At 40.4% G+C, this 27446-nt stretch overlaps 1 protein-coding gene across 12 annotated transcripts in view; it reads left to right on the top strand.

Moving 5' to 3' along the window:
- The window catches only part of Slc16a7 (solute carrier family 16 (monocarboxylic acid transporters), member 7), a 170317-nt gene that overhangs the window by 79702 nt on the left and 63169 nt on the right, over window positions 1–27446 (top strand). For 8 of the 12 annotated variants that reach the window (NM_001358496.1, XM_006513406.4, XM_030244968.1 and 5 more), the window contains 2 exons: window positions 7804–7928; window positions 15041–15290. In NM_001358496.1, coding sequence (NP_001345425.1) covers window positions 15071–15290 — 220 coding nt within the window. In that variant the 5' untranslated portion in view covers window positions 7804–7928; window positions 15041–15070. Of the gene's footprint in view, window positions 1–1068; window positions 1172–1825; window positions 1954–7803; window positions 7929–11179; window positions 11264–15040; window positions 15291–27446 lie in introns of those variants that run through there. The other 4 variants (NM_011391.2, NM_001358915.1, XM_030244970.1 and 1 more) reach the window with 4 other exon arrangements.

Below are 27446 nucleotides of genomic sequence, written 5' to 3'. Positions count from 1 at the left end.
AATCTCGTCTCTCCCCATACCTGATCCTGCCCACTTTTCTTTCCCCTTACATCCGGCACTGTACCCTGCAGTACCAAATATGCAGCCTAGACTTAGTTCTTAATGCAAAAACAGTCACATCAATCTCAGCATGCAAATTGTCTCTCTTCTTTAATAAATGGTGAAGTTATACATACAACAAAGGATTGTTTTTAAAAAAACAAAAAAAGAATAATTAAGTAAATATGTTACATTAGCTTAAAGTATTTTGTAGTATATTATATATAATAGTTTTACTACACTCAGTGACTTTGAGGAAGTAGTTTTCTTACACGTCTCACTTTAGCGTTATAAACTGCAGGAACACTAATGGCATTTTTCCAGTAATTAATAAAATCCACTTTACATCATGATCATAGTTGCATCCAAGTCACTCCCTCAAATGGCCCCTCTATCCCACCCTTCCCCTTTATTTCTGAGAAGGGGGAGGTCGTCCCTGGGTACCAACCTACACTAGGTCCTATCCCACTGAGACTAGACAAGGCAGACCAGTTAGGGGAACAAGATCCAGAGGCAGGCAACAGAGTCAGGGTATCCCTTGCTCCAGGTGTTGGGGAACCTGCATGAAGACCAAGCTTCATATCTGCTACATATATGTGGGGGTAGGGTGACCTGGTCTAGCCCCTGCGTGCTCTTTGGTTGATGCTTCAGTCTCTGGGATTCCCCCAATGGTATTATTTTTTCAAAATATCCCTTTGGACACAGATTGGTATCTTGATTTTTACTAAACATTTTATAAGTACCATCTTACTCTATGCTTTTTATGGGTGTTGTCTAAGGAATGTACAAGAACCTACCAAGGTGAGAATATTATTTCCAGCCAATGCTCAGGTAGCAGGAAGTCTGATTCCCTCAGGGTGCTAACATTATGACACAAAAGAGGAGGTAGCAGAGACTGTGGAGTCCTGTGACTGTAGCTGGCAAAGCACGGAGTGACAAAGATGCGTGTCATAAATGGAAAAGGTGCCCAAGACTCTGAACGGAACAATGGGTCACAGGGGAGTCCGCTGTCGGGCGGCTAGAGGAGTCAGTAAACCCAAGAGGCTCATCCTGGTGACAAGGAAGAACCTGTGTCCCATGTCTCTGGCCGGGCTGACTCACTCCGTTGTGATACTTTAATCCTCCTCGAATGGTACTGTTCCTCCCAGACACTTGCAGTCGACTCTAGTTTATTTCTGATTCCTATTACTGAGATTAGAAATAGTATGGATCTCTTTCTTATTTGACCTTTGAAAAATGAGCATAGTAATAAAAGAATAACAACAATAACAAAAATTATCCAGGGATTTCCAGGAATCCCTTTCTTAAGGCTAGTAAGAATTTAATACCTTTGAGATGGGGAAAGAATTAAAGGCTAGAGTGCTGGTTAGTATTTTTGTTATTTTTCCTTTGGTCTGGTTTGGTTTTGAATTTATTTTTCCCTGTGGTTTTGTTTGGTTGGCTTGACACTAGCTGGATTCATTAGGAAAGAGAGAACTTCAGAATGCGTTTATAAGACTGGCCTGTAAGCTAGCCTTTGGACGTGTTTTCTTTATTAATGGTTGATGTGGGAAGACCCTCACAACTATGGGCAGTGCCATCCCTGTGCAGATAGTTTGGGGATGGATAAAAATGCAGCACAAGCAAGCTATGGAGAGTATACGGTGTTCCCCCGTGACTCCTGTACCAGGCCTGCCCTGAGTCCTGCCCTGACTGCCTTCATGATGGACTGTAAGCTTTGTGATGAAACCAATCCTTCCCTGCACACATTGCTTTTGGTTGTGGTGGTTACCCCAGCGGGAGGAAGCAAAGGAGGACAGCTGGGAAGTCTTTGAAGACTAACTGCAAAATGGGAGCTACCAGATTGCCCAAGTACCGTTCAAGTTTTCTTAAATGTTGATCTGAGAATGTCACTAGACATTCAGGAGAATGGGGGTAAATGACTTCATAGACTTGCTTCAAGAGATCTTAAGTCTTCTATATAGGGTCTGCTTCATCAAAAATGTAGTATTGCTAGGAGGAGACTCAGCTCTCCATGGCTCCAGCACTTGAACCAGAGTGTCTGTTTCGAGTGGAAGAATTCTGGGCAAGATTTTTATTTCTGTTGAATCCTAGAATCAAGGTCTGCTATCTATCCCACCAGCCATGGTTGGATGAAAATAGTATTAGAAAAGCAACAGAATAGTTAGGAAACCAACAGTATGGATGTCCTGCCTTCCCCCTTTGAATTTGAGACAAGGCATCTCATTAAGTGGACTTGCTGGACTTGAACTCTCTCTTGAGACTGGGCAGGCCTTGAGCTTGACATTCCTGCCTTGGATTCCTGAGCTGCCTGGATTACAGTCCTGTGCCACCCAGCTCAGCTCTTTTAATCCAAATAGAATTACCTACAACTGACTACAAACATCTTACAAAGAAACAGATTTATATGTGCATATTAGAGTTTTATATTTTAGCACCTTTATTTATAAAGCTTATAATAGAAAAATAACATGCATTCATTATGTAATCTTGAGAAATGTTTTTAAAGCCTCACAAGTTATATAGAGTGACTTTCCCTAACTATACGCAGTTAATATCTCTTTATGTGTTATTTTGGATAATTTGTGTGTGTGTGTGTGTGTGTGTGTGTGTGTGTGTGTGTGTGTATAAGCACATACGCATTGTATGGTTAAAGGAAAATCTTCCTTTGCCCCCTCCGGGAGTTTTCTTGAACAAACTATCAGTAAATAAATTAATAGCAAAAGGCATATTCTTGTTTGCTTTTGAAGCAGGATCTTGCACATCCTCCAGTCTGGCCCTCAGATTTGAGATTCAACTTTGTCAGGCTACTGAGTGGGAGATTCCAGACACACCATGCCAGGTAGTCCATGTAACATCCCTACACAGTGGTGACAACTACCTGCCAATGGAGATTTGCATGCCTAGTTCCATTTAAGGGGTGAGGGAAATGTGAATTATTCCTTCTTGGGGGTAGTAAGTGGTTTGTTTTTTTGAAAGAGGGAAACTTGATTTAAAATAATCATTATTTGCAAACAATTGTCTCTGGGATTTGAATGTACCCATGGGTCAGATTTCTTCAAACAGCACTCTGTCTATGCAAGTTAGGTCCATCGCTGTCCTTTTCTGACAGGCTCTCCATGAGACTTTAAGGAGATGCTGGAAGGTAAATATGCTCTGTCAGACCCAACATTAAGCTACCTAAGCTGATCAAAGCCCGTTCTATGAAACTTAGTTGATAAAGATTGAGAGAGAAGGCATGGAGGCAGAATGGAGAGAAGTCTTGATTCTCAGACAGGGTCTGAAGATGCACACTTTGTGGTACACTGTTCCCTCAGCCAGGACGCCACAGCAGTCCACCTGTGCAGCACATACTTTAAAACACACACAAGCTGGCTGGAGAGATGGCTCTGGCAGCTTTTGTAGACGAACCGGGTTTGGTTCCCACACACACATGTGGTGGCTCACTAATGTCTGTATCTCCAGCCCAGGGGCTTCCTGTACCTTCCCTAACCTCCAAGGACACTGCACACACGTGGTGGACACTCGCACATGCAGGCAAGAGTGTGACATGTAGAAAACAGAAACAAGTATAATGAAATAGATAGAACCACAATTCACCGTGTAGACCTTTCTCTCTCTCTCTCTCTCTCTCTCTCTCTCTCTCTCTCTCTCTCTCTCTCTCTCTCTCTCTCTCTCTTTCTCAACGGGTTTTCCAGATTAGATACATCCCTTCTTTCAGGTTATTGGATACCAATCTGATATTTCCTAATGAATGAAACAGTTTGTCCCTTTGTGATGACTATCCTCAAGAACTCTCTTCAGATATCATTGCACGATTGTGTGATTTTCTGTGGAAGAGGCAACCTTACAGTCCAGTCACTTGCTTATGACGTTTAGAAGACTCAGCTCCAGGCTTCCTCAGGCTTCTGGTGGCCATTGTCGATACTTGGTGTCCTGTTCTGTGTTCTTCTCTATTCCTCTTCTGCATCCCTTTTAATGTCCCTGTGTTTCTCTCTCCAAACTCCATCTCTCTAGTCTCCCACTGATAGTGTGATTGCAAGCAGGTCTCACCTCAGCAATGCAGAGAAAAAGAATTGCCAGAAGCTTATATTTTTGCTGTGTGATGTATTGTTTCAGGTCCTGAGAACTGGAACATAAACTTAGCCTCCTTTCAGCCTACTGTAGCTGTTCCCTTTGTGAGCCTGAAAGCATAATTCCAAAAACCAGGATAATGGTTTGGTATTAGCAAATGATTTCTGGTTCTACACAATTTACTATACATTAGTATGCGATTTTTTAATTTACCCATTGTGATTGCAAAATCTTTAGTTAATTTAATCCTTAACATCAATTAGCATTCTCAGAGTCATTTTAACTGCAGTAAGAGTCTGAGTCTAAAAGTAGCTTTTGTGTGGTTGACATTGGGAGAGCCATGCCGTCTTGATATCTCTCTTGTCTAAATGTCAAAGTTAATCAGTCAGTAGGCTTTAAAAGAGGGGCCACTTAGACCAGTAAAAGTGCCTTCCAGGATCACCTTCCAATTTTAATTCAATTATAGGTTGGAAAAGACAACATCTGATTCCATTTAATTACTGTTGTTAAATGGAATGAGCTGGCACTTTAAACCACTGTACATTATTTGCCATCGCTATCTTGTTTTGTATAGGAAAGAAGAAACAGAGAGCAAAAAAAGATTACATGATTGTTCTTTATGAAGGATCTTAATCTACTTAGGTGACACAGGCCAGTGTTGGTTACGTGCTCGAGAATCCTTAGTTTAATCTAGAAAATCTGGATGATTTCCAGTGAAGCGAACAGTCTCCCAGCTGCTGTTGAGTTTACCTGGGCTTTAGTTTAGTGAGTCTATTATTTCAGGACCTCATCTTCAAAGATTAAATGCAATCCTGTCTGGTTAAGGTTTGGGAAGCTAAACAAAGGGACCCTAAGAAGTCTAGCCATCAATAATCACTAACACTTCTATTACTATTATCTCTCACATGGATTAGTCAACCTAATAAGATGATAGTCATTATAGAACACAAGAAAAATTTCTGTTGAAATCACATGAAATAGTGTTTTCACTAGACCCCAGTTTGGGTTTTATTAATAGTAATAACTAAACATGTTGTAACCACTCGAAAAAGTTGTAGAAAACATAGATACAAGTAAGCTGAAACAACCGTGAACTTTAAGGCATTGGTGTGTAGTTGTACTTCTTAAATTCAATTTAGTATATGAGTTCTGGTGAACTTAGGAAGGATATGTACAAGAATTGGAAATTAGAAATTCATAAAACCGAGGATGCTGGTACGATGTGTGCTATAATCTTGGCACTTAGGAGGCTCTAAGGCAAGAGAATCTTGGGTCTAAGACTAGTACAGTTCATGTAGCAAGCTTCATAGCAGCCTGTGCTACCGAAAGCAAAGAAAGTTCCTTTTTCAAAACCAAATAAACAAAAGACTAGCAAAAACCAAAATGAATAGATCAAGTGAAGTGAAGGAACTGGATCCAGGCAGCAGTTCCTAAGTTCCTAAGTCGGGTTGCAGTACACTGGGGATAAAGATGCTAACAAAAGAGACCCCAGTAAGAGCAACAATTTGGTTACTTTCTGAACATCACTCTGAGAAGCCCGTTTTGCACTTTCAATCTTCTATGCCTCCATATGTAGTTTGATTCAAAATACTGTTTTCTCTGAGTGTAGCTTATAAAAGTAATTGAGTTGAGTTTCTCAAAGTAGTAGAGTCATTGCAGCATTGATTAACATACCCTGTAAAGCCTGTATGCATGTGTCATGCATAGGTACAGCCAAGAAACAGAATTAGCAGATATGGTGTCGTCCTGTGATAGTGCTAACAGCAAACACTGCTATGTAGTAGGCAGGCAGGAAGTAGTCCACAAACCTTTTACTTGATGAAATAAAAATAAAAATTTCACCTTTTCTTAAGAATGGTTGGCTAAATTCTTAAAACATGATCATGCTTTGTTAAAATTGACAATAAATACATATAACATTGTGTGTGTGTGTGAGTAAGAGTACGTGTCTGCATGTGCCTAAATGTCTATAAATTAGACCACAGTAGATCAAAATCAGTAGAGAAAGGCTATAATATAGATTAACTGAAACAATCAAATTGAACCATTCTGGATTATTAAGCCATTTGTTGAAAGGCACCTGTGTTGTAGATTGATTTTTCTAAAATATAGGTTGGTTAGATTATACACTGTAAAACTTTACAGAAGTTTTGGTGAGTATGTTGGATTCTCTGCATCCTGAGACTTTTCTCATAGCTCCTTTTATTCTTGCTTCTTAACTGGTGTGTGTAAGACATTGGGTATAATTAATTATAGCCTGGGGGACAGAGACTGGTTTTGGGGGATGCCTCAGGCCTTCCTCGGAGACCGTGGCCAGGTGCTCAGTGAAGTTTGCTGCGCCAGAGGACAAATGAAGAGAATTTAATCATCTGAAAACATAAAGACTTCCTACACTGACATGGACTAGCTGCTTGGGGCGGGCCGGGGCTCACGACTGACCCAGCCTTTGAAAGCCATGGCCATCCTAAGCATTCCGGGTAGGACCAGAGCTGATGTAAGCCGCTCTTCCACAGGTCTAGCGCGTCCACTGAGTGCTAACACTTCACTTCTGGGAAACATGAAGCCTTTAACTCAATTTCTTGTCAATTGCTTAGATCCAATCAGTGACTCTCAGACTCCTTTGCTCTCTTTATTGGTCTCCACACATCCTTCATCCTCTTACACAAGCACCTCTGACCCGATCGATGGCCACAGTGTCTTCTCTCCGCACTGTGTAACGGACGGCCCTAGAGCCAAAGCAGATGACCACTTATTGAAAGAAGCTCGTTTCCCGCTTTTCTTACTCGTAATCTGGTCCAAAGTAGATTTATACTAAAGTTTACTTTTTTTTTTTTTTACCACACCGAGGTTAATATCTTTAATAAAGACATTTAATCTTTTATATTTAGACTTGGTTATCAAGTTTGAATTCTGAAACAAATCCTTAAAATATTTATTTTTGCCACCCCTCACTGTGTCACTTGGTTAAAGCCTGTGTATTATTGATAGTATTTAGAATTATTTTGTTAAATCTCATATGTACACACACACACAATTTAATGCCAACTTATTTAAGTAGATATAAGGAACTGAGTGGTGGCACTGAATGTCAATAACTTTTCTTTGTTATAATGTGATTTGCATACACTATTAATTGTGCGATTCTCCGTATGTCCAGGTGTGTCTTCATTTGTGTATAATACATGTGGGAGCCAGAGCCCAGTTCCCAGAGTCATTTTTCGGGAGCAATCTGCATTGTTTTTGATGCAAGCTCTCTCACTAGCATCTAGAACTCATCTCTTTACCTACACTGGCTGGCTTGCAAGCCCCAGAAATCCTCCTGCCTCCCCGTCCTACATGCTGGGCTATTTACAGAGATTCTGGGAGTCAAGCTCAGTTCTTTTCCTCGTGCTGGCACAGAAAAAAACTTTATCCACTGAGCTATCTCTCCTGGTCCTATAGTTTATTCTATATTTCAGAAGCTGATTCTCCTTTACCTTGTCCATTTCCTTTTAGCTCCATACATTTGATTTCTTCAGTTACACCTAGTAGCTAAATTAGGTTGACAATTATATCTCTATATGCACACATGTACATTTATTATTGTAGTTATAAAAGATGTGTAGAATTACTGGGGTGAATTAAAGCTAGTGACTAACGGGGGTATGAGCTACAGTTAAACACTTACTATCTGCTTTTATTTCTCTGTAGATAATCTGGAGGCTGCTCTACCTCTCCCTTCATATTGCCTTCGAATATTGCACGTCAACACAAAGTGGCTAGGCTTAAATATTCTACCCACCACCCAAAGCTGTTAAAGTGTCATCTGACAACAGGTAAATATCTATTTTTGCTTGTAGTTCCTTGGTCATACTTACAAATAAAAGAGACAAAAAACAAACAAACAAAAAAAACAAAAACAAAAAAACAAAAAACAAAACAAAACAAAACAAAAAAAACCGTAACTGCTTCCAAGTACATAGACAATTACAGAACTGTGTACAAGGAAAAGCATCATGCAGGAGTATGCGTGTTGAAACGGAAGCTTGACTGTTGACCAACTTCAGCTGCTAAGAGGCAAGAGGTGGTTCGTGGGATGTGCTATGTTCCCAAGGGTAAGGAACTGGGACCTTAACACTGTGAACTGTTAGCACAGCAATAAGCACCCTGCCTCAGGACATATGGTCTCTCAGCCCATAGGTTCTCAGCCCCAATAACTGGCAGATGCCCGTGGTATACTGTAGAGTACACCATAAATCCAACCAGAAAGTACTTATTTGTTCCCATGCCTTCTGTGGCACTGCTGCACCTGAGGCCACACTTTCCTTTCTAGGCAGGTAGTTACTGTCGCTCTTAGAGTTCATAGCTAGATAAGATTGATAGCAACTTTTCTCCTCTGGTAGCATGCATAACTCCCTCCAATGCTACGGAAGAGAGTAAGGGTGAAATTACCCTTGTCCATACCAACTCGGTTGCTCCCTATCTAGGACTCATCAAGTATGTGACGTTTTCAGTCTCAATGTCTTACCATCAAGTCCTAGAGGATAGCTGAGAGAGCAATCACAATAGACTTTTATACTTGGAGGTCTGTGAGATCTCGCTGGCCAACAACTCCTGTAAATGAAATGCACTCCTAGCACTGATATTTTTGTTTGTGTTTGTGTTTTTGGTTTTGTTTGTTTGGTTTTTTTTTGACTATCATTTATAGTTGGTGGATTTTGATTACATTATAGGGAAGTAATGTTTGTGGTTTTATACATGTGTATGCTTAAATTTTAGGAACATTCTGCAGTAGTTTCTCATATGACAATTCATGAAAGCCTTTGGTATTATTTACCCTCCTCTATCTTGCCTTTCCACTTCCACCCCTCACCCCTTCACCCTACATCATGTATCCCTCTGCTCAAACCCACTCATACCACAGAGTTCTGTTTTCCATACCTTGAAAGCCCCCTCTTGCCACAACACTTTACTAATTTCCTCACCTCTGAGACTTAATTTATCTGCAGACTCCAAGATAACATCTTCAGAGGAGAGAAAAGCCGGAGGTATTTGTATTCTAGATCCAGGTTGCCTCCTTCAAAATGCTGTTTACAGCTTCGTCAATTTCCCTGTAAATTTCAGAATTTTCTCTTTAATATAGGTAAATAGCATTTTACATTGAAAGTGCATTACATGCTATCCATTCTTCAAGAAAGATTGAAGCTATTTCAAATTACTGGCCATCATGAATAGAGCATCAGTGAACATGTCATGAGCCTGTTGTAAGATAAAGTCCTTTGAGTGTATGCCAAGAATGATATAACTGAATGGTGTGGTGGCTCTAATTCTAACTTTTTTGAGACTTTACATACATCCACAGAGACTGTCAAAGTGACTCCTCCCACCATTGAGTAAATGTCCCTTCTCCATGCCCACACTAGCAACTGTCACTGTTTTGATCTTGCCGTTTTGACTCGTGTAAGTTGAAATCTCAGAGTTATTTAGCATTTCAGTTCAATTTCCAGGGCTAAGGATCTTGACTAATTAAAAATTATTTCTCAGATGCTCATGAGTATTTTTTGTTTAGTACTTTGCTTCTCTGGCTATTTTTTTTTCCTCGATGTTTGTCACTTTTACTAACTTTGCATATTGTAGATACTAATCCTCCATCAGATATATAGCTGGCAAAGATGTTTTCCCATTCTGCAGGCTGTCTATTTACTAGAATTAAACTCAATATCTCAATAAGAAAAAACAGGGGAAATCCTTACAGGTAGACAGAATGAAGCATCTAGATAAACTAAGGAAAGAAAACAAGAGATGTTAACACACACAGGACAGAAGCACACAGGAAACACAGGATACCATAAAAGACTGAATCTTCAAATTGTAGGCATAGAAGAAAGAGTCCTACATTAATGGTTTATACCAGATCTTTAACAAGATCACAGAAGAAAATTTCCTAAACTAAAGTAAGATAAGCATGCACACATAAGCAGCACACGGAACACCAACTAGACAAGATTAACAGTGAGGCCCCCCCCAGTACATCAAAGTCAAAACACTAAATATAAAGAATAAAGGAAAATGTCGAAAAAGATAAAACCATGCAAAAATATAAACAGCATACTAAACCCCCAACTAGAGAAGACTGAAAAAGAAACTCCCCACAGGTTATCATAGTCAAACTCTACAGATACAGAATAAAGAAAAAATATTGAAAACTGCAAGAGAAATACCATATAACTCACATATAAATGATAAAAGCTGATATTTAAGGAAAACTTTAAGATCCAAAAGAGCCTGGAGCTCAATAATTCTAAAATACCACGACTGCCAACTTAGAAGAAGTTGCCCAGAAAAACTACTTGCCACAGTTGAAGGAGAAAGGAAAGCTTTTCATGACACAAGCAACCTTCAAAACCTAATAACAAACAAAAAATGCTAATTGGAGTACTGGAAGGGAATGTCCTGAGCTGAGGGTAAGAGTAAGTGTAGCCAATGGACTCCAGAAAGGAAACAAAGCTGAAGCTTCATCGAAACAAAGAATAAACACAAACCAGTGGAAAGCATCAGAATGGCTATAGTATACACACCAATAACTCTATTAAGGACCTCAACTCTCCCATCAAAAGACACAGCAGAAACAATCCTGAACAAAAAGAATAATGCTGGACAGATTGGCATGCCAGACTTCAAATTTTTAATAATAAAAATATTGTACTGGCAGAAAACCAGAAATGTAGAGCATTAGAAACAAAATAGAAGGACCAAATATGGGTGCACAGAACTACAACCATCTGACTTTTGACAAAGAGACCAAAAACACACTGGGAGAAAAGAAAGCATGCTCACAAAGGCTTCTGGGAGCCTGGATGTGCACATACGAAAGGATGAACAGCAATCATCCAGCACATAGATCAGATTCGAGGGGATCAACGATTCAGTGTGAACTCTGAAACCCTGACCTGCTAGTGGGAAACCTAGGCAGTACCCTACAAGACAAGGGTGTGGGAAGGACTCTGCAAACAGAACTCCATTTTTAAAAAGGCAGTAATGCCTAAAGCTGACAACTCGGACCTCACAAAACAAAAAAATTGCATTGCAGCCAAGAGAAACATCAGTCAGGTGAAGAAGAAAAAGGAAACCCCCAAAGCAAGAGCTCATCTACATCAGCTGTGCATCGGAGGTATCGTTTAGCCATTTACATCTTTTGTTTAGAACTCTGTTTTAATTCCTAGGTATCTTTCAGTTGGAGCATTTATTTCCCTGACTTTCTTTGTAGCTGTTTGTATGCAACTAGCAATGAAAGGAATTCAGATTAAATAACTTTGATTCCCTGTCACTTCAGCCAGAGTGGCTAAGACACACAACACACTCTTCTACCTAGCCCAATCTATCCATGATGCTTTCTTGGGAACATTGTATTTCAATTCTAGACTCTTTCATTTCAGAATTTATTTCACTTTAGAAGTGTAGACAAATAAAATCATTTTTTAAAAAAGACTAAGGCAGACTGGTGAAGGCAGCAGCGGGACTCTGGGGATGAGTCACAGGGGTACGGCTGACTCAGAAGTAGCTGCATGCCCTGAAAGCACAGCACAGGAGCTCCCTGAAGCTCCGTGGGCCTCAGAATCTCCTCTCCTTCTGAGAAGCACTGCTCAGGGCTCCTGCTACAGCAGCTTACTCGCCTCTTTATCCTTGGGTAGGGGCCCTGGTGAGAGTTCCAGCCCTCCCTGATTTGTGAAGTTCGCTGGCCTCCGGGGTCTCCTGTACATACGTACCTCCTGTCTCTGTCCTGGAGGGAAGTGTGTCAGACCAAACCGCTCTAGTGTTTTCAGGGTAACAAAGCACCCCACACTAGTCACTTTTTACCACTGTGACAAATTCCCTCGGGAAATGAACTTCAGCAGAGGGAAGATTTATTTTTATTTGATACTTCAGAGGCCCTAATCACTGGCACCTCATTCTTTTGTCGGGGACCACTGCGAGAACTCCGAGGCAAGGCAGCACGGGATGCATTGTCCCAAAGGTACTCACAATGGAAGCCAAGAAGAACGGGCGGCAAAGCACAGTCCCAGAGTTCTCTACAGAAGCACGCACCAGGGAGCCAACTTCCTTCCCTGAGTTCACAAGTTAAAGGTCCAACCATTTCCCAGCAGCACCAAAGGCAGACAGCCAGGCCTTCATCACTACAATACCGGGGGATGCTTAGCAGCAAACTAGACAATCTCTATGGGGAGAAGTTTTCGGGCTATGGATGTTGTGGAATCCGAGTGCTCTTGACTGTTTCAATCCTTCAGGATATTTAGACACACGGAATATAATAAAATGTCAAGTGGGTTTTCTTCGGCCTATTTTACTCCCTGAGTACATAATCAAGCAGTCTTATTTCTGATCCTGTGTATTTTCCGTTAGCACCAGCAGTTGGATCTAGCAGCTCACACATCACTCAGGCCAAGTTTCTTAATATCATCAAAATTGTCTCATTTTAGAATAAAAGTATCAAAGGATTTTTTTGAAATTAAATTGTCTAATAAATGCTTACTGGAGATAATAAGGACTTATTTAGCAATAACAAGGATTCAGAATTCACTGATGTGTGTCTTTTATCCATAGTAATTTTATATACCCACAACTATATTATAGGTTCATTTTAGTATTATGTACTTAGGTCGGTAGCATAAGAGATGAGACATTTGAAATGTTTTTAACTTTTTAAAATTGCGTAATTAATTTTATTTTAAAATTGAGAGTTTTTGCACACTACATTTTCATTATGACTCCCCTCCACCCAAATACCTCCCTGTGCTCTCTACCTCCTGATGCACCTAAATCCACATCCTATCTTTCTCTCTAACTAGAAAACAGGCAGATATCTCAAAAGAGAAAGAGAACCATATAGTAAGATGAAGTAAAAGCTGGTAAACACGAATAGGACAAAACAGACAGACAGAAAAAGATGACGAACTAAGCTAAAGCACAAGAAACATTGGCACAAAGACACAAGGCTAGGCTCACAAGCAAAAATGTAAAATTGTGTGTGCATGTGTGTATATGCATGTGGTGTGTGTGTGTGTATGTGTATATGTGTGTATGTGTGTGCATGTGTGTATATGCATGTGGTGTGTGTGTGTATGTGTATATGTGTGTGTATGTGTGTATATGCATGTGGTGTGTATGTGTATATGTGTGTGCATGTGTGTATATGCCTGTGGTATGTGTGTATGTGTGTGTGCATGTGTGTGTGTGCATGTGTGTATATGCATGTGGTCTAGTGTATGTGTGTTTGGGTGTGTATGTGTAAATGTGTGTATATGTGCATGTGTATATATGTGTGTGAATGTGTATGTGTACATGTGTGTGTGCATGTGGTGTGTGCATATGTATGTGTGTGCACATATGTGTGGATGTGTGTATATGTGTATATATGTGAGTGTGCATGCATGTGTGAGTGTGCATGTGTGTGTATACTCATATGTGTATGTGTGTGTGTGTCTCTGAGTGTGTATGCATGTGCATGTTGTGTGTGTCTATGTGGTGTATGTGTGCTTACATGTGGAGGGCAGAAGACAACTTTTGGAATCAGTTCTCTGCTTCCAACATGCTGTTTCCGGGACTGAACTCGGGCTATCAGGATTGGTTGCACACACCTTTACCTGCTGAGGTGTTTTGCTGTCTCCAATTTCAACTTCATGTCTTTATTGTGTTTGTCTCTAGCCCCCACACCCTCCCTCTCTATTCAGTTTAGAATGACTTGTTATTACACTGCATAGTCTTGGGAAAAGGGGGTTACCATTTAAAAATCCTCAGTCGCACTGATTTCTCACCACAGACTCTCCCAGATAGAACTGCAGACTCATTTCTCACTTCCTTTCTAAGCTTTTCTAAAAGACTAATTTCAGAGCACTTTAAAATTATTAACATATGACTAAGCAATATATGAAACACCCAAAAAGAAAACTGTAATATAAAATATAATTAATTTTTACTAATCACGGTGTCAGTCAAAAGTTGAATTTTTATGATTTTTTTCATATATATTATATATAGGTATATATAATATATGTAATATATTAAAGAGCCTTTTCTCCAGTCTTTCAATAAGTAAGCATATTATCCATGTAGCTAGTAGAAATCCTTTGAAATGACAGAGAGCCATGGGAGTGGGGAGAGGGAGAGGAAGGGGATAGTCTCTAAATGGTGAGTCAACCTAATTTTGGAAGGGCGATGCTTTGAATTAAGATATTCTTCAGGCTTGGTGATGGCTCAGTTGTTAAGAGCTTGCCACAAGGTTTTGATGACCTGAGTTCCGTCCTTCAGAATCCACATAAAAACACATAAGTATGTCACCCCAGTGCTGGGGAAGCAGAATGAGAAGAGACTCCTCAGAGCATTTGCCCCAAGAACAGCCAAATCAGCAAGCCCCCAGTACTGTGAAATCAACTGTGTCTATCAACCCCTGACACACATATGCAGGCACGAGTGCACACGCACACACGCGCACACACACGCACATGCACACGTGCACACACACGCATACACACAAACACACACATACACACACATATACACATACACACACACATACACATACACACACACACACACACACATACACACCCTGCACACACACACATACTCACACACCCTGCACACATACAGAGGAAGGCATTTGTTGTGTAATAGCTATGTTTCTCCCCAGACCTTCAGTTCACCTCTGGATTTTTCAAGTCCAAATCTTATCTTCCCATAATTAAGTGCTTTCAGATTCTACCTCTCAATAATCAAGGCTAAGTTTTTTTTTTTTTTGCTTTGATTTCCTAATCATTATCAAAGTATGAGAATACTGAGTATATGAATGAAAATCACGTGGTACTTACGTTGAGAATGCTACCTTAGCAGCTATCAAGGGTGATCCACGCAATCAAAAGTGTCACGTGAACTGTCATTTCTTTTCCACTAGGTCACCTTCGTCTCCAGTAGAAGTGCAGAAATGCCATCAGAGCCTTCCGCGCCGCTTCCACAACCACTTCCTCCCGACGGAGGGTGGGGCTGGGTCGTAGTCTGTGCGTCCTTTATCTCCATTGGATTTTCATATGCCTTCCCCAAAGCTGTCACAGTATTCTTCAAAGACATCCAGGAAATATTCAACACCACCTCCAGTCAGATCGCTTGGATATCGTCCATCATGCTAGCTGTCATGTATGCGGGAGGTAAGGTTCTCGGTGCGAAGGGATTTCTGGAGTAAGAGAACAGTGTCCTATCTCTATCTCCTTCAGATTGACTGTGCCCATGTATTAAAACTCTTACACGTTAATCAGTTGAGATCAGTTGAAAAGCATGATTAGAACTGCATTCTTACTGGTTTGTGGTAATTTAGCATGATTATCTGTTTACTTCATTTTGAGTCTTAGTGAAATATTTGTTGAGAATGGAGAATTATTCGCACAAATGAGGTTTGCAGGACCTCAAGATTCCAAGTGATTCTGCTGTTTGGTTTGGAATGAACCCCATGCTAGGATGTGGGGATTATATCTCAACATCACCATAGTGTACCAAAGTGCTTTCTTTAGCGTGAAAGGGAAATCTATGCTCCTGACAGTTTATAAAGCCAGAACATACTCCGGTTTGCAATGCGCAGAGTGTGCTGCCCACCATGTATTTTCTGCAGATGTTCAAGTTGTTGTACGTGAAATAATTCCTTATTGTTTCAGGGCTCCCAAAACAATCACATCATTTTACTTAAGCGGCTGTTTGCAGTTATATTGTTCGAGGCTCTGTGAAGATGAGAGTGTAAATCAGGAGAGAGAATTAATCCATCAAACCAGCTCATATTGCAGTGTAAAACAATGAAAATCTCTCATGATTATGTGACCCGTTGTCTTTAAACATTTGGCCAGTGCGCTCTCATATCTTTCTCTGTTTAGCTACAGAATGGCAGAGCCAGGCCAATCCAGTTCTGAAAATCCAATGCAGTCTCTTGCTTTGTACCATTGGCACACATTCCACCTGCCCTGGAGGCATACCCATTATTCTGTGAGATAGCATCTCTCTAATATACTACCAAAGCCAATATTGGATACATAGATAATCCTACTGTGTGTGTGATAAGTACGTTGCCATCACTGTGAATTTTCCACTATTTGTATCTTAATGATTCTAGATTAATCGGGATTGAATAATGTTGATAAGGTTAAACTGGTAAGTATTTATTTGAGCATCAAGAGTAGCATTTAAATTCTATTGCCCTTGTATTTGAAAAATTATGATATGATATAAAATATTTTCAAAAAACTCTTTCTTAGAATAACTTTTGGATGCCTGTTAAGGATTGTATTTGCTATTTCTTATGTCTCTATAGAAATGTTTGATATTGTGCAATGCATCATGTTCTTCTACAGCTCTAGTGTTCTATGATGACACACTGCTGGACTGACATATCTGCCTTGACCTGACAGGTCAAGGTAAATATTAAGATATGTCTAGTCCCTGCCTCTTGCATATAACTGAAATGGAAGCCTCCAGAGACTTGATATAGGTTCATTGAGTTTGGACATCAGGTTCCATTTTATCTCTCATAGTTTTCTGTTGAAAATGTTGTTGACTAACTTAAAGTCAAGAATCAGAATTTGATGTAGTTAAGGATCTCTCAGTCTTTTACACACAGTCCCCAATTCCCTGTGGCTTTAGGACATGCGTGCTCATTGGAAGCTCACTCAGTGCCCCCTGTGGTACCTGTTCTCACACTCTGACCTGTGCTGTCCTCCAAACCTACTCCCTGTATCGGGCAAAGAGCAAGATCATCTGCAGTATTCAGTGTCCAGCCTTGGAATTTACGAACTTCATTTCTGACTATATTCTACTGGCCAGAACTGATTATTGGCCTGTATTGAGGAGCAGGACATAATAACTATGGGCTTCCTGGAAGAAAAATAAAAACTGGATAAGATTCAGTAAGCCTTGGAGAGAATTTTCAACTCAATGATCATTGGCCCCAAGCAAAGGAGAGCTGGTTTATGGAGGTGGCATGGTCTTTGAGCTAGCTGGATGAAAAGGAGGATATAAAATGATAGAATGGCATCATTTAATTTAATATTTTTGTTTTCTAAAATTAAGTGTAACATCTTAATGCACATTTTTAACTAGGCTTGTCATGTATAAGTAATTTCTTTTTATGAATACATTTATTTTCTCTCTAAGACATATATGGTACACAATTTAAAAGGCACAAAGGAAAACTACGTTTTGAAGTAGCATCTCATCTATTCCATGCTGGCCTTGATCTCATTTCATAGTTGAGAATGTAAGGAAACCTTGTACTTCTGATTCTCCTGTCCCTACCTTCAAAATATGGGATAACAACATGCCCATGGAATGCCCAGGTTATATAGTTTGGGGTAAACACAGGCATGGCATAAAGGCTAGATAAGTTCTCTACCAAGTGGAATATATCTCCATTCCTCAAATGAAAACTCTAGAAATTAATAAATACAATGATAATTTGATATTTACAATTTTGGGGAAATCATTAAGGTATTTAGAGTAATATAAGAATAAATTCTGTCTAAAGTAAAGGAGATACTTGTTTTCTGTGTGATTGCTTTGAGAAAATAATTTAAGGCACATAAAAATACTGAGTATACACAGCTAATGTTGGGAAGATCTAGAAAAGATCCAAATAAGCCCTTGGAATATTGCCCCGAATCCTCAATTATCAGGGCTGCGACTATTTGCATGTCCTTGCTGGCTATGTAGAGAACAGTACAACGTATTCCCAGGAAAACCCAAATCCCATTAAACTGTAATACACACTGCTCAGTGTACATTATGCATTCACACGGTTCCTCATACTGTCCACATTGTACGTCTTATTCTTACAGCCAAAAGACTTTATGCCAGGCATGCTGGTGCACACCCAGAGTCTCAGTAGGCAAAGACAAGGCGGGTTCCAAAAGTGTGAGGTTAGCCTGGTCTATGTAGCAAGTTCTAAGTCAGCCAGGACTATACATTGGGACCTTGTCTCAAACAAATAAAGGGACCAGATGTAGTGGCACATGCCTAATTTAGATCGAACATGCACAGACAGAGAGAGGCAGAGAGGCTGAGAGGCAGAGAGGCAGAGAGGCAGAGAGAGAGAGGCAGAGGCAAGCTGAGGTGCTCAGCAAAGTGAGTTCCAGGACAGTCAGGATTCCATGGAGAAACCCCATCTCAACACCAAGTCAACCAACACCAAACCAAACCAAACCAAACCAAACCAAACCAAACCAAACCAAACCAAACCAAACCAAAGAAAAGAACAAGCAACTAAACAAAAACCTAATCCACAAATGAACATAGGAGCCAGGAAGTCTGCTGGGAGATTGTGTCTGTAAATCCAACAGGTATGCTGCATTCACGAAATCTCAGCACTACAGATTAACAAGATGTAAACGATTTCAACACCAGCTGACATTTCAATTTGGGGGAGGGGGGAGTCTCCTGGAACCAGACCTCTAGACGAGCAGCTATGAGCACCTGATGACTTGACAAGAAAGGGTGAATCAGTGTTCCCCAGGAATGAGCCTCCTCATTGGTTATGGTTACCTGTTTCAGGGTGGTCAGTCCCAAAAATATACACATACAAGTGGCACCTCCATGTATCTGCATGCCCATTGGTAAGAATTAAAGATAAAACAGTTCATGGATCTGAGTCAAGTGGAGAAGTGGAAGCTCTGAAAGGAAGGAATGGGAGAGAGTGAGATCATATTTGAATTAAAAAATGCTGACAGTAATAAAATATAAAATTAAACAAAATAAATACATTGTACTACTAATAAAAGTAATACTTGTTATACTTAAAAAGTTATAAAAAGCCACATGTTTTTATATTTAAAAGTCATAAAAGCCATAACTTTAGATATTTAAAAAGCTACAAAAGCCATAACTTTTTAGATTGAGAAATTGTATGTATATACATAATAGCAACTAATTAGAAAGGGGCATGATTTGGAAAGAGAGCAAGGAGAGGCACATGGAAGGGTTTGATGGGAGGAAGGAGAAATTATATTAAGTATATTATTATATCAAAAAGAAAGGAAAAGAATACATTTATAAATCCAAGTAACAGAAAAAGATGGGTCCAGAAAACCTTGAACAGGACACGTGGTGCCCGGTTCATGAGACCTTTAAAAACACCCTGAGACTGTACTACTCTCACGATCTCTCATAAATAGGACACCGACTAATCTAACAGAAGATAAACAGAAAGAAAGCATGGTATGTAAGCCACAACGGGAAAGACACACGTCACTTCCTTTTTCTGTGATGTTCTTTTGGGGGCTAAAAGGCACAATGCCTTTAGAAGCTCGGTGCTTTCAGTAAGATGTAGGTCACATTCTGCACAATTTATTCATTTAACTTGTAAAAGTTGATCAGTTTTCGATCCATTCTTAAAGCTGTGTAAATACTGCCCCAGTTAATTTGAGAACATCGTCATTAATTCAGAAGTAAATCCTGTATCCTCTCCCTGTGACTTAACTGTCTGTCCTTATCAATGTGCCTACTCTTAGTATTCTCATAAGTGCCTTGTCTCGTTACCTGCTTCCGTGTGTGTGTGTGTGTGTGTGTGTGTGTGTGTGTGTGTGTGTGTGTGAAGGGTAAAGGTCAAAGGGCATCTTACAGAGTCCAGTGGGTACTGAGCATTGAATTCAAGTTGCCAGACTTGGCAGCAAGCACTTTTGCTTACTGAGTGGTCTCATGACCCCTCTCATTTCCATTTGTTAAAACGACAAAATGTCTACAAAAATCTCACTGGGTTTTTATTGTGCTAGCAGTCTACTGTTGGCCACTTGGCCTCCCCTCAAGGTTTGTATACCCAGTCAGACTGCATTACGAAAACCCTAACCCTTCCTCTTCAAGCAGGTGACAATCAGGAATGGACTTTCGTGTATGAAGAGCTCTTTTCCCCTTCTCCTCTTAGCACTGGGACCTTTCATGGCTTGGACCTGTGCAGGTCCTGTGAATACTGCTACGGTCTCCATGAGTTTGACCTGTGTCAATTCTCTTCTGTCTGGAAGACACTGCTTGAGGTGTTCTCCATCCTTGCTGACTCTTTGCATCTTCCTGCTCCCATTCCCCATGGTTCCCTTATCCTCAAAGGGGGGGGGGGGATTGATGGAGACATCCCATTTAGGATTTAGTGTTCAAATCTCGCACTCTCTGCACATTGCAGAGTTCCAAGTCTCCGTGTTAGATCCCATCTCCTGTAAGAGGAGGCTTCTCTGAGAATGGCAAAGAAAGAGACACACCTACAAGCACAGGAGAATGTTTGTAGAGATCATTTTTTTATCAATACATTCCTTTAACAAAACAATAGTGTTTGGTTTTCCCACATGCCCAGGGTCTGTCTTCTCTCAAATTCTTGGCCACCCGAACAGTAATAAAAATAAACATTTTTTTTTCAGAAATGGTAATTTAGAATAGAAGTCTGACAGATTCGATGAATTGAGGCACAGGCATTTGTATTTTTACTTAGAGGTAGAATTTTTTAAAGTGTGATTGTCAACTCTTCTGCAATGACTATCAAGTCTTCTGTCAAGAGTACATTGTCCTAGGCCACACCCTCAACTCTGTTTTATGGTGATTTCTGTTGGTAAAGAAATTTAACACATCTCTGAAACTGCTTCAGTTTCTGTTTAACATTACGGTTCCTTCTTACAGAAGACAAAGTCAATATCTGATTCAATCATTTTAAATTTTTTCCTACATGGGGAAGACATTTACTTATAAAGGCCTTCCTTAGTTGATGATTATAAATAAATCCGCAGACCATAAGGTGAACAGGGAGGTAGTTTAGTGTGAAGCATAATGAGTCTCTCCCAAGCTACTGAGGTTATATTCCGCACAATGCTAACTGCATTTTCCTAGAGAACATCTGAGAACTGACACACTCATTAGGGCTTTGCCTTCCACCTATTAATCACTGCACTGGGGTCACCCAGAAATATGGAGTGCTGTTCTGAGGTCTGGCCTGCGATGTCGGGGCTGGAGCCTCTTGTAGTAATTAGTTGGCATCTGGGCCCTGGTTCCAAGGCATTAACTTCCCTTCTGATGTCTAAATTAAAAATGAAACTAATAAGAGGTATGCGGAAAGGGTGGGAAAGAATGCAAATTACTTTTATACTTTACTTCATCCTTAGGATAATGGCACTAAATTACAGCAACCCATCTGGCTGCCCATATGGTCTCCCGGACTTCTAGCAAATTCCGGCAAATAGGTCAAGCTGAGTGGTCATCCCATTAATACAGCACTAAGTGGAGGTAGAAAGTGTATTCTGATCTTAACTTCCTGCTTTATTTAGATGGCTACCTACGGTATTTATTGCGTGAACAGTAATGGGGTAGCATAGTGTTTTTCTGTAGCCCTAGCCTGTTGCTGTGTTGAGAGTTACCCCAATGGTGAGTACATACAGGACTCCCAAATATAAATTTTGAGAAGCCAGTTTATATGATTATTAATTATTTCTTATGCTTCCCCCCCCTAATTCAATGCGAAGGGGGAATGTCAGTCATTCTGGTGAGCAGAATAGACATAACCCCTCTTGAAACTTGATCTGTTTGATGAGACAGATGAAAAACAAACGTGATAAAGAACGGACACTGTTTTATTATGCACTACCGTGAACAAAGAAACAAGCATTAAACCATTGAACGTAATGTCCTGGAGGCTAAGAAACAAAAGGTTTTAGCACAGCAGATTTGTGGGCATAATATACAAGGTATAGCTGTTCTTTTTAAGATTTAAAGAAAGCCATTACAGCCCTTTGCTTTCTGCTTTATTGTGCTTTATAATATTTGCATATTTGGGGAGAGTCTAATGTAATTCATGTAATAAGCTTTCTCTGCAGCAATAAAAGCGAAGGTAGTTCTGTTCTTGTGTTTGAGGTAGCTCGGGCTTTCCTCTTAACTTTACAAATCCCAGAAGGTCTAACAGGTGCTTTTGGATAATCACGTGCATATTATACATGCAAAATTAATCTAGATGGCCATCCTTGAGCAAGAATTTGCTCAGCTGGCCATATTTGCATACACCAAGCACATTGTGCATATATTTGGCCCTGAGGTGATAGCGCCCACTGCACACCAATTGCATAAGTATCTGTTAGATGTCATCAGAGACAATGATATCTAGATAATTCAATGCTACAAATTGTTAAATGATTACCATGCTCATTTACTTATTTTATGAATATACATTCTGCATCTTTTGTATGCAAACAGCATAGCCCAGGTGAAGCTTTAATGAGCCATCAGACGCTGTGCTTTCCAGATGATCTTCCTTATTTAATTATGGCTGTGCTGTGAATCAGTGAAGAAATCGAGTGGGCGTCCAGAATTCTGTGATGGAAGCAGATCTCATAGCTGCATGACATAGTAGCATCTCTGAGCTAAAGGATGAACATTAAGCATTCACCGGGACAAAGGGACATGCTTGAGACAGAGAAGACAATGTGTGGAAAGGTCCCAACAGAGCAGAGAAGGTTCCAGTAGCCCAAGGGAGGTTAATATGGTTGCTATACAATGGCAAGTTGGAGGAGGAAGAGTAGAATGACCCGACACCCAGTGGGCCTCGTGCTTTGTGCCCTCATAGTTGTGGAAAACTACAATCTGAATATAGGAATTGAGGCATCATATTGTTCTTCCAGGACAGTCAGTAAAGATCTTGATAGAGCAAGCAGCTTAAGCCAGAGGAACTTTTCTTCATGGTTCTCCAGGCAGGAAGTCCAGGTTCAAGGTTTCAGTCCAGTTGGTTGTTGGTGAGGTCTTTCCTCACCTTGTAGGTGACCACCATCTCGATGTCTTTCTTGGCAGCCTTTTCTCTGTTGGCACCCCATCTCCACGTTGTCCTTGTCATGGGAAGATAGGTATCCATGTTAATATTCTTATGTCTTCAGTTCACTTCCGTACAAGTCATATTCTTGCAGGCAGGCTGTGTTATAAGTGATAGCTCCTAGGTGGACTTTATAGAAAGACAATTAAACTTAGAACAGGTACGAAGATCACAACAGTGAGTGTTCTCTCCTTTGGAGTAAATTTTCAGAATGTCACATTAAAAAAGGAGTAGCATTGCCATCTAGAATGTGGTAAATACAGGTGGCTGTCAATGTATTCTTGATTGCAGCAAATACACAATTACCAAATGATAAACCCTATTCTGAGGACCAGTGAGTATCTCTTTAAAATGTTTCTCTCAACTGAGTGACACATGTCATGCCTTTTGGATTTTTATTCTAAAGCCTCTAATCATACGCTTGAACCTCTGCCATAAAACTTACCACAGAGGACACTGTAAACTCTCCCTGGACAAGCCTTCTCAAACACATATTCTCTATTGGCTCATCAGACTTCTTACATTTAAGCATAGTAATCAGCAGCAAGCTTAGTACCCTATAAGCACCAAAGCCAGAAAGCACAAAAACACAGGGAAGGTTTGTGTTTCTAAGAGCGTGAGAAGAACCCCAGTTCACTATCTCCAAGCTCAAATGAGAAAGCTCTTCATTGCCCTCTTTGAACTTTTGTTGAGAGCATAGATATCGTCCCGTTCAGATATTCAACACATGGCACACACACCCAAGGACATTGAAACCCCTGTGAGCAGTGATGTGTGCATTACAAATACAGTTTAGTGAGCAGGAGCATTTGCAGATACAGAGTCTGAAGTAAGAATGGTGGCCCATGGCCTCCTAGCTTCTCCGACTGAATTATATCAGACGGGTTCCCGGGCTGTGTGCATCACTAATTACTCATCGGTCTCGTAGCCATCCTGCCCGCCCTTTTGTGACACTGAGAAAAGCCTGCATAACCACAGGGGTATTTTATATAGAATTTATAGAATGTATACAGCCAAGCATCAGTTATTACCTAGTTTTTTTTTTAAGTTCTTAAATGAACACAACTTTTACACATAATTAAAACAGTAATGACAATGGCTAGGTTTTTTCCCCAAGTGTGAACACTTTGAGAAGCATGTATGGAATATGGACAAAACTTTGAAAACCTTAACTGGCGAGCAAATGAGCAATGAGCGATGGTTCTGAGCCTTGGCTTTTTCTGACTGGAGCAGGCACCGTCTGCTCTAGAAGGTCGTTGTCTATAGTGATCTACAAGTTCTGGCTATGGTTGTGGCCCCGCCTCTCACACAGATCAATGACTTCCACCACAAAGAGGCAGCCTGTGTGTTTTCTCAGCACACCAGCAGGAATGAATGTGCATTCCTGGAAGGCTGAAAGCAAAGAAGATGATGCAACACACACACACACACACACACACACACACACTGCAACTTTTCCCCTTCTGTTTAAAGGATGTGAAAGGGCATCTGCAAAGGAGACAGGGATTGGAATGGTCATGGAGCAAAGTGGAGTGACTGCAGAGAAGTGGTTATGAGCAGCTGATTTGGGTTCCTTTCCTTTCCTCTCCCTCTCCCTCTCCCCCTCCCCCTCTCTCCCTCTCCCTCTCCCCTCGCCTCTCTCCCCTCCTTGCCTCTCCTTTCCTTTCCTTTTCTTTTTTCTTTTCTTTCTTTTTTTTTTTTTTTCAGTTTGACCAGGTAAAGCAGTGCTGATGTCAGAGACTTATAATGATATGGAAACAGAAGAACCATCTGCCAGGTCGACAAGGATGCCAATGTATATAATAAACACCTATCCCACTTAAGAGGGCCAAACTTTGTATACCTTGCACCCACACAAATTGTGGGCAGGTGTGGAAGCCCACCTGTTCTCAATCCATCTTGCAAGAGATGCACACAGGGGACTCCTTTCATCAGCTTGCTAGATAGATGAGACACATCAAAGGCCCCTGTGCTCAAGGGAAAGACCCTGCCTCAAGCAGCAAGGTGGACAACTTGACCTAGGCCATTGCCCTTCACGTGCACATTTGAGTACTTACACACATTTGAACACGCAGACATATGCACGAGAGGAAAGATTTGTTTTAAAAAGCCCTGATATATCTACAGAACAAAATAGTATTTTGCAATCTGTTTGAGCTCCTTATTAGGAAAAATAAATCAGAAGGTCCCAACCCTTCGGAGTTAAACTCAACAAGTGAGCGCCATTGTGATGCTGGGAAAGATATGAACTGGTATGTGTTTTGCCAATGACTCTTATAAAATCTCTGTATGAGGAACAACCTCCTTCCACAGTGAGTCTCAAATTTATATGAAATATTTATGAAGAGTTAATTAGACTCTTTCTGTTAAAGTAATTTAACGAGATGGCTCAGATAAAAGGAACTATAAACAAGGAAACTGCCCCATAGGAGAACTCTTGAGCTGTAGTAGAAAGGATTGCTTGGTGATTTCTGTTAAATCACTTGCCTTAGGCTTTGGAGAGTAGAGGACCCTTTCCTAGGAAGCACAACATCTCCACAAAGCCAGCAGCAACCTCAAGGCTGGATCAGGAACAGCTAAGTAGAAGCTTGAGGCAAGTTGTCACCATTGGCGAAGCTGCTTTCCAAAGGGAAGGCGTCTCTGAGCTTCAGTTGTCAGCCCACGTGCATACCACCTTTTGTGGTTTCTTTGGTTTTATTCTATCAGATTAGCTGCATGAGAGGACAAATGCTGAATGTTATTAGATGTAGTTTTTTTTTTCCAGGCTACTAATAAGGAAATAAAAATTTAAATAGAATTTAAAATGGAAGTGCTTTCCCCACTTTGGGTCCTTCACAGGGAAGGTTGCGGGGAAGAGTGATCGGGTGAGCGTGTCTCATAAAGCATCTTTATTTCTTCTTGGCTTCAAGTGGCACCATCTTGTTGCTTCAGCAAGCTTATAAATATTTACCGCACACATCGAGCTTAATAAGTGGCAAATTAAATTAGCCATATACATGAATACCACTTTTATCCTCCATGAATCTTATGTAGTATTCATAAAGGCTACGGTGTAATAGTGTGCTTGGTGCTTTACTCTCGATATGCTCCTTTCCTACCAGCACATTTTCATTTGTCCCCCGGCCTCCTTTACCCTAAGATTTTATGGTGCCTTCTTGTCCCATCATATACTCGACCCTTCCTGAGCATGTAACTAACATTTGAACTACTTTCTAAGAAAAGCCATCTCTCTCTTCCTTTCCTTCAGTTTTACCATATTTAATTTCTGAGACATGGCACCGATGTGGGATACGAGATACTGGTTTAGAGATGGCACTTCACTATGCTTACATCCCAATGCCAGCACGATAGGCTGCTTGCCGGTGGTGGGTGCTTGTGAGGAGACGCTCAGTGTTTCTCCAGGCCTACTCCGTATGCACAATGGCTCACATTTATTTACGTGAATAGAGTTTCTGAACTGTCCTCGCGGCCCTCCCCCAGTCACATTCAACAAGAGCACATGGCTTTCGTGGTGGAAGACCCTTTGCTATATTATCTGGTTTTAGTCACATGATGCTTTAGCTTTGAACTTAACTTTGTATTGAGTTCAAACTTTGCTAATGATGTAGTTACTCCTGTGGTCTAGAGACTTGTATAGATGGAAAGAAAGTATAGCATGGCAATGCCTGCCATGCCTTCAGTTTCCTCTAAAAGAACCATGATCAGGAGACGAAAGCGGGTCATGTCTCCATCACCTCCATCACCTTCATTACTTTGATGTCTCCATCTAAGTACCTCTAAATTAAATAGTCAGTCTTTAGTATAGGTATTGTGCTATTCTTAGAACCTGTTTGTGTGTATATACATATATATATATATATATATATATATATATATATATATATATATATACATTCTTTTAAAAATGTAGTAGTCTAAGAAGGTGTGCCTTGTATAAAAATGCATAAGTCATCAAATCCATACTTGATTAGAGAAATGTCATTGTGCCTGGGACCTTGGCAAAGATGCCTGTGTTTTGTTTGAACAGACTGTAAAACAACGTGTGCCGCTCTGAAATCTCCCGTATCACAGAGCGCTGCCAGAGAAAGTTCAAACCGGAGCCTCTGAGATGAAGATAAGCACATTTGTGGGTTGATGTTTGCCTTTGATGTAGCCCATGCCTCTTCAAGAAAGACAGGCAAATCACATTCTGCCTTCATTGAGTAGAAATTTCAAGTCTAAAAAGAGTTATAATAGAACAATATGAAATTCTGAGAGGTATGGTTTATGTGAATAGATGTATTAACTAAATTTATGATATTGGAAATTCAGCAAGAAAGAAAATGGAGAAGTCTGGGGCCAGAAAAGCTTGAAATGACCAATTTTATAGCATGCCATGTCACTATCCTATAGAAAGTATGGTGCCAATAAAGAATGAATTAAAGTAAATTTTGTAAATAATTTAATACAATTTTCAAAATCATCAGTGATAAATCGAGGCAAATGGAAGCAATGATATTTA

Source organism: Mus musculus, chromosome 10 (genome assembly GCF_000001635.26).
Source record: "Mus musculus strain C57BL/6J chromosome 10, GRCm38.p6 C57BL/6J".
NCBI lineage: Eukaryota > Metazoa > Chordata > Mammalia > Rodentia > Muridae > Mus > Mus musculus.
Note: the sequence above shows the minus strand (reverse complement) of the source record. Positions and strands in the feature narration are given on the sequence as shown.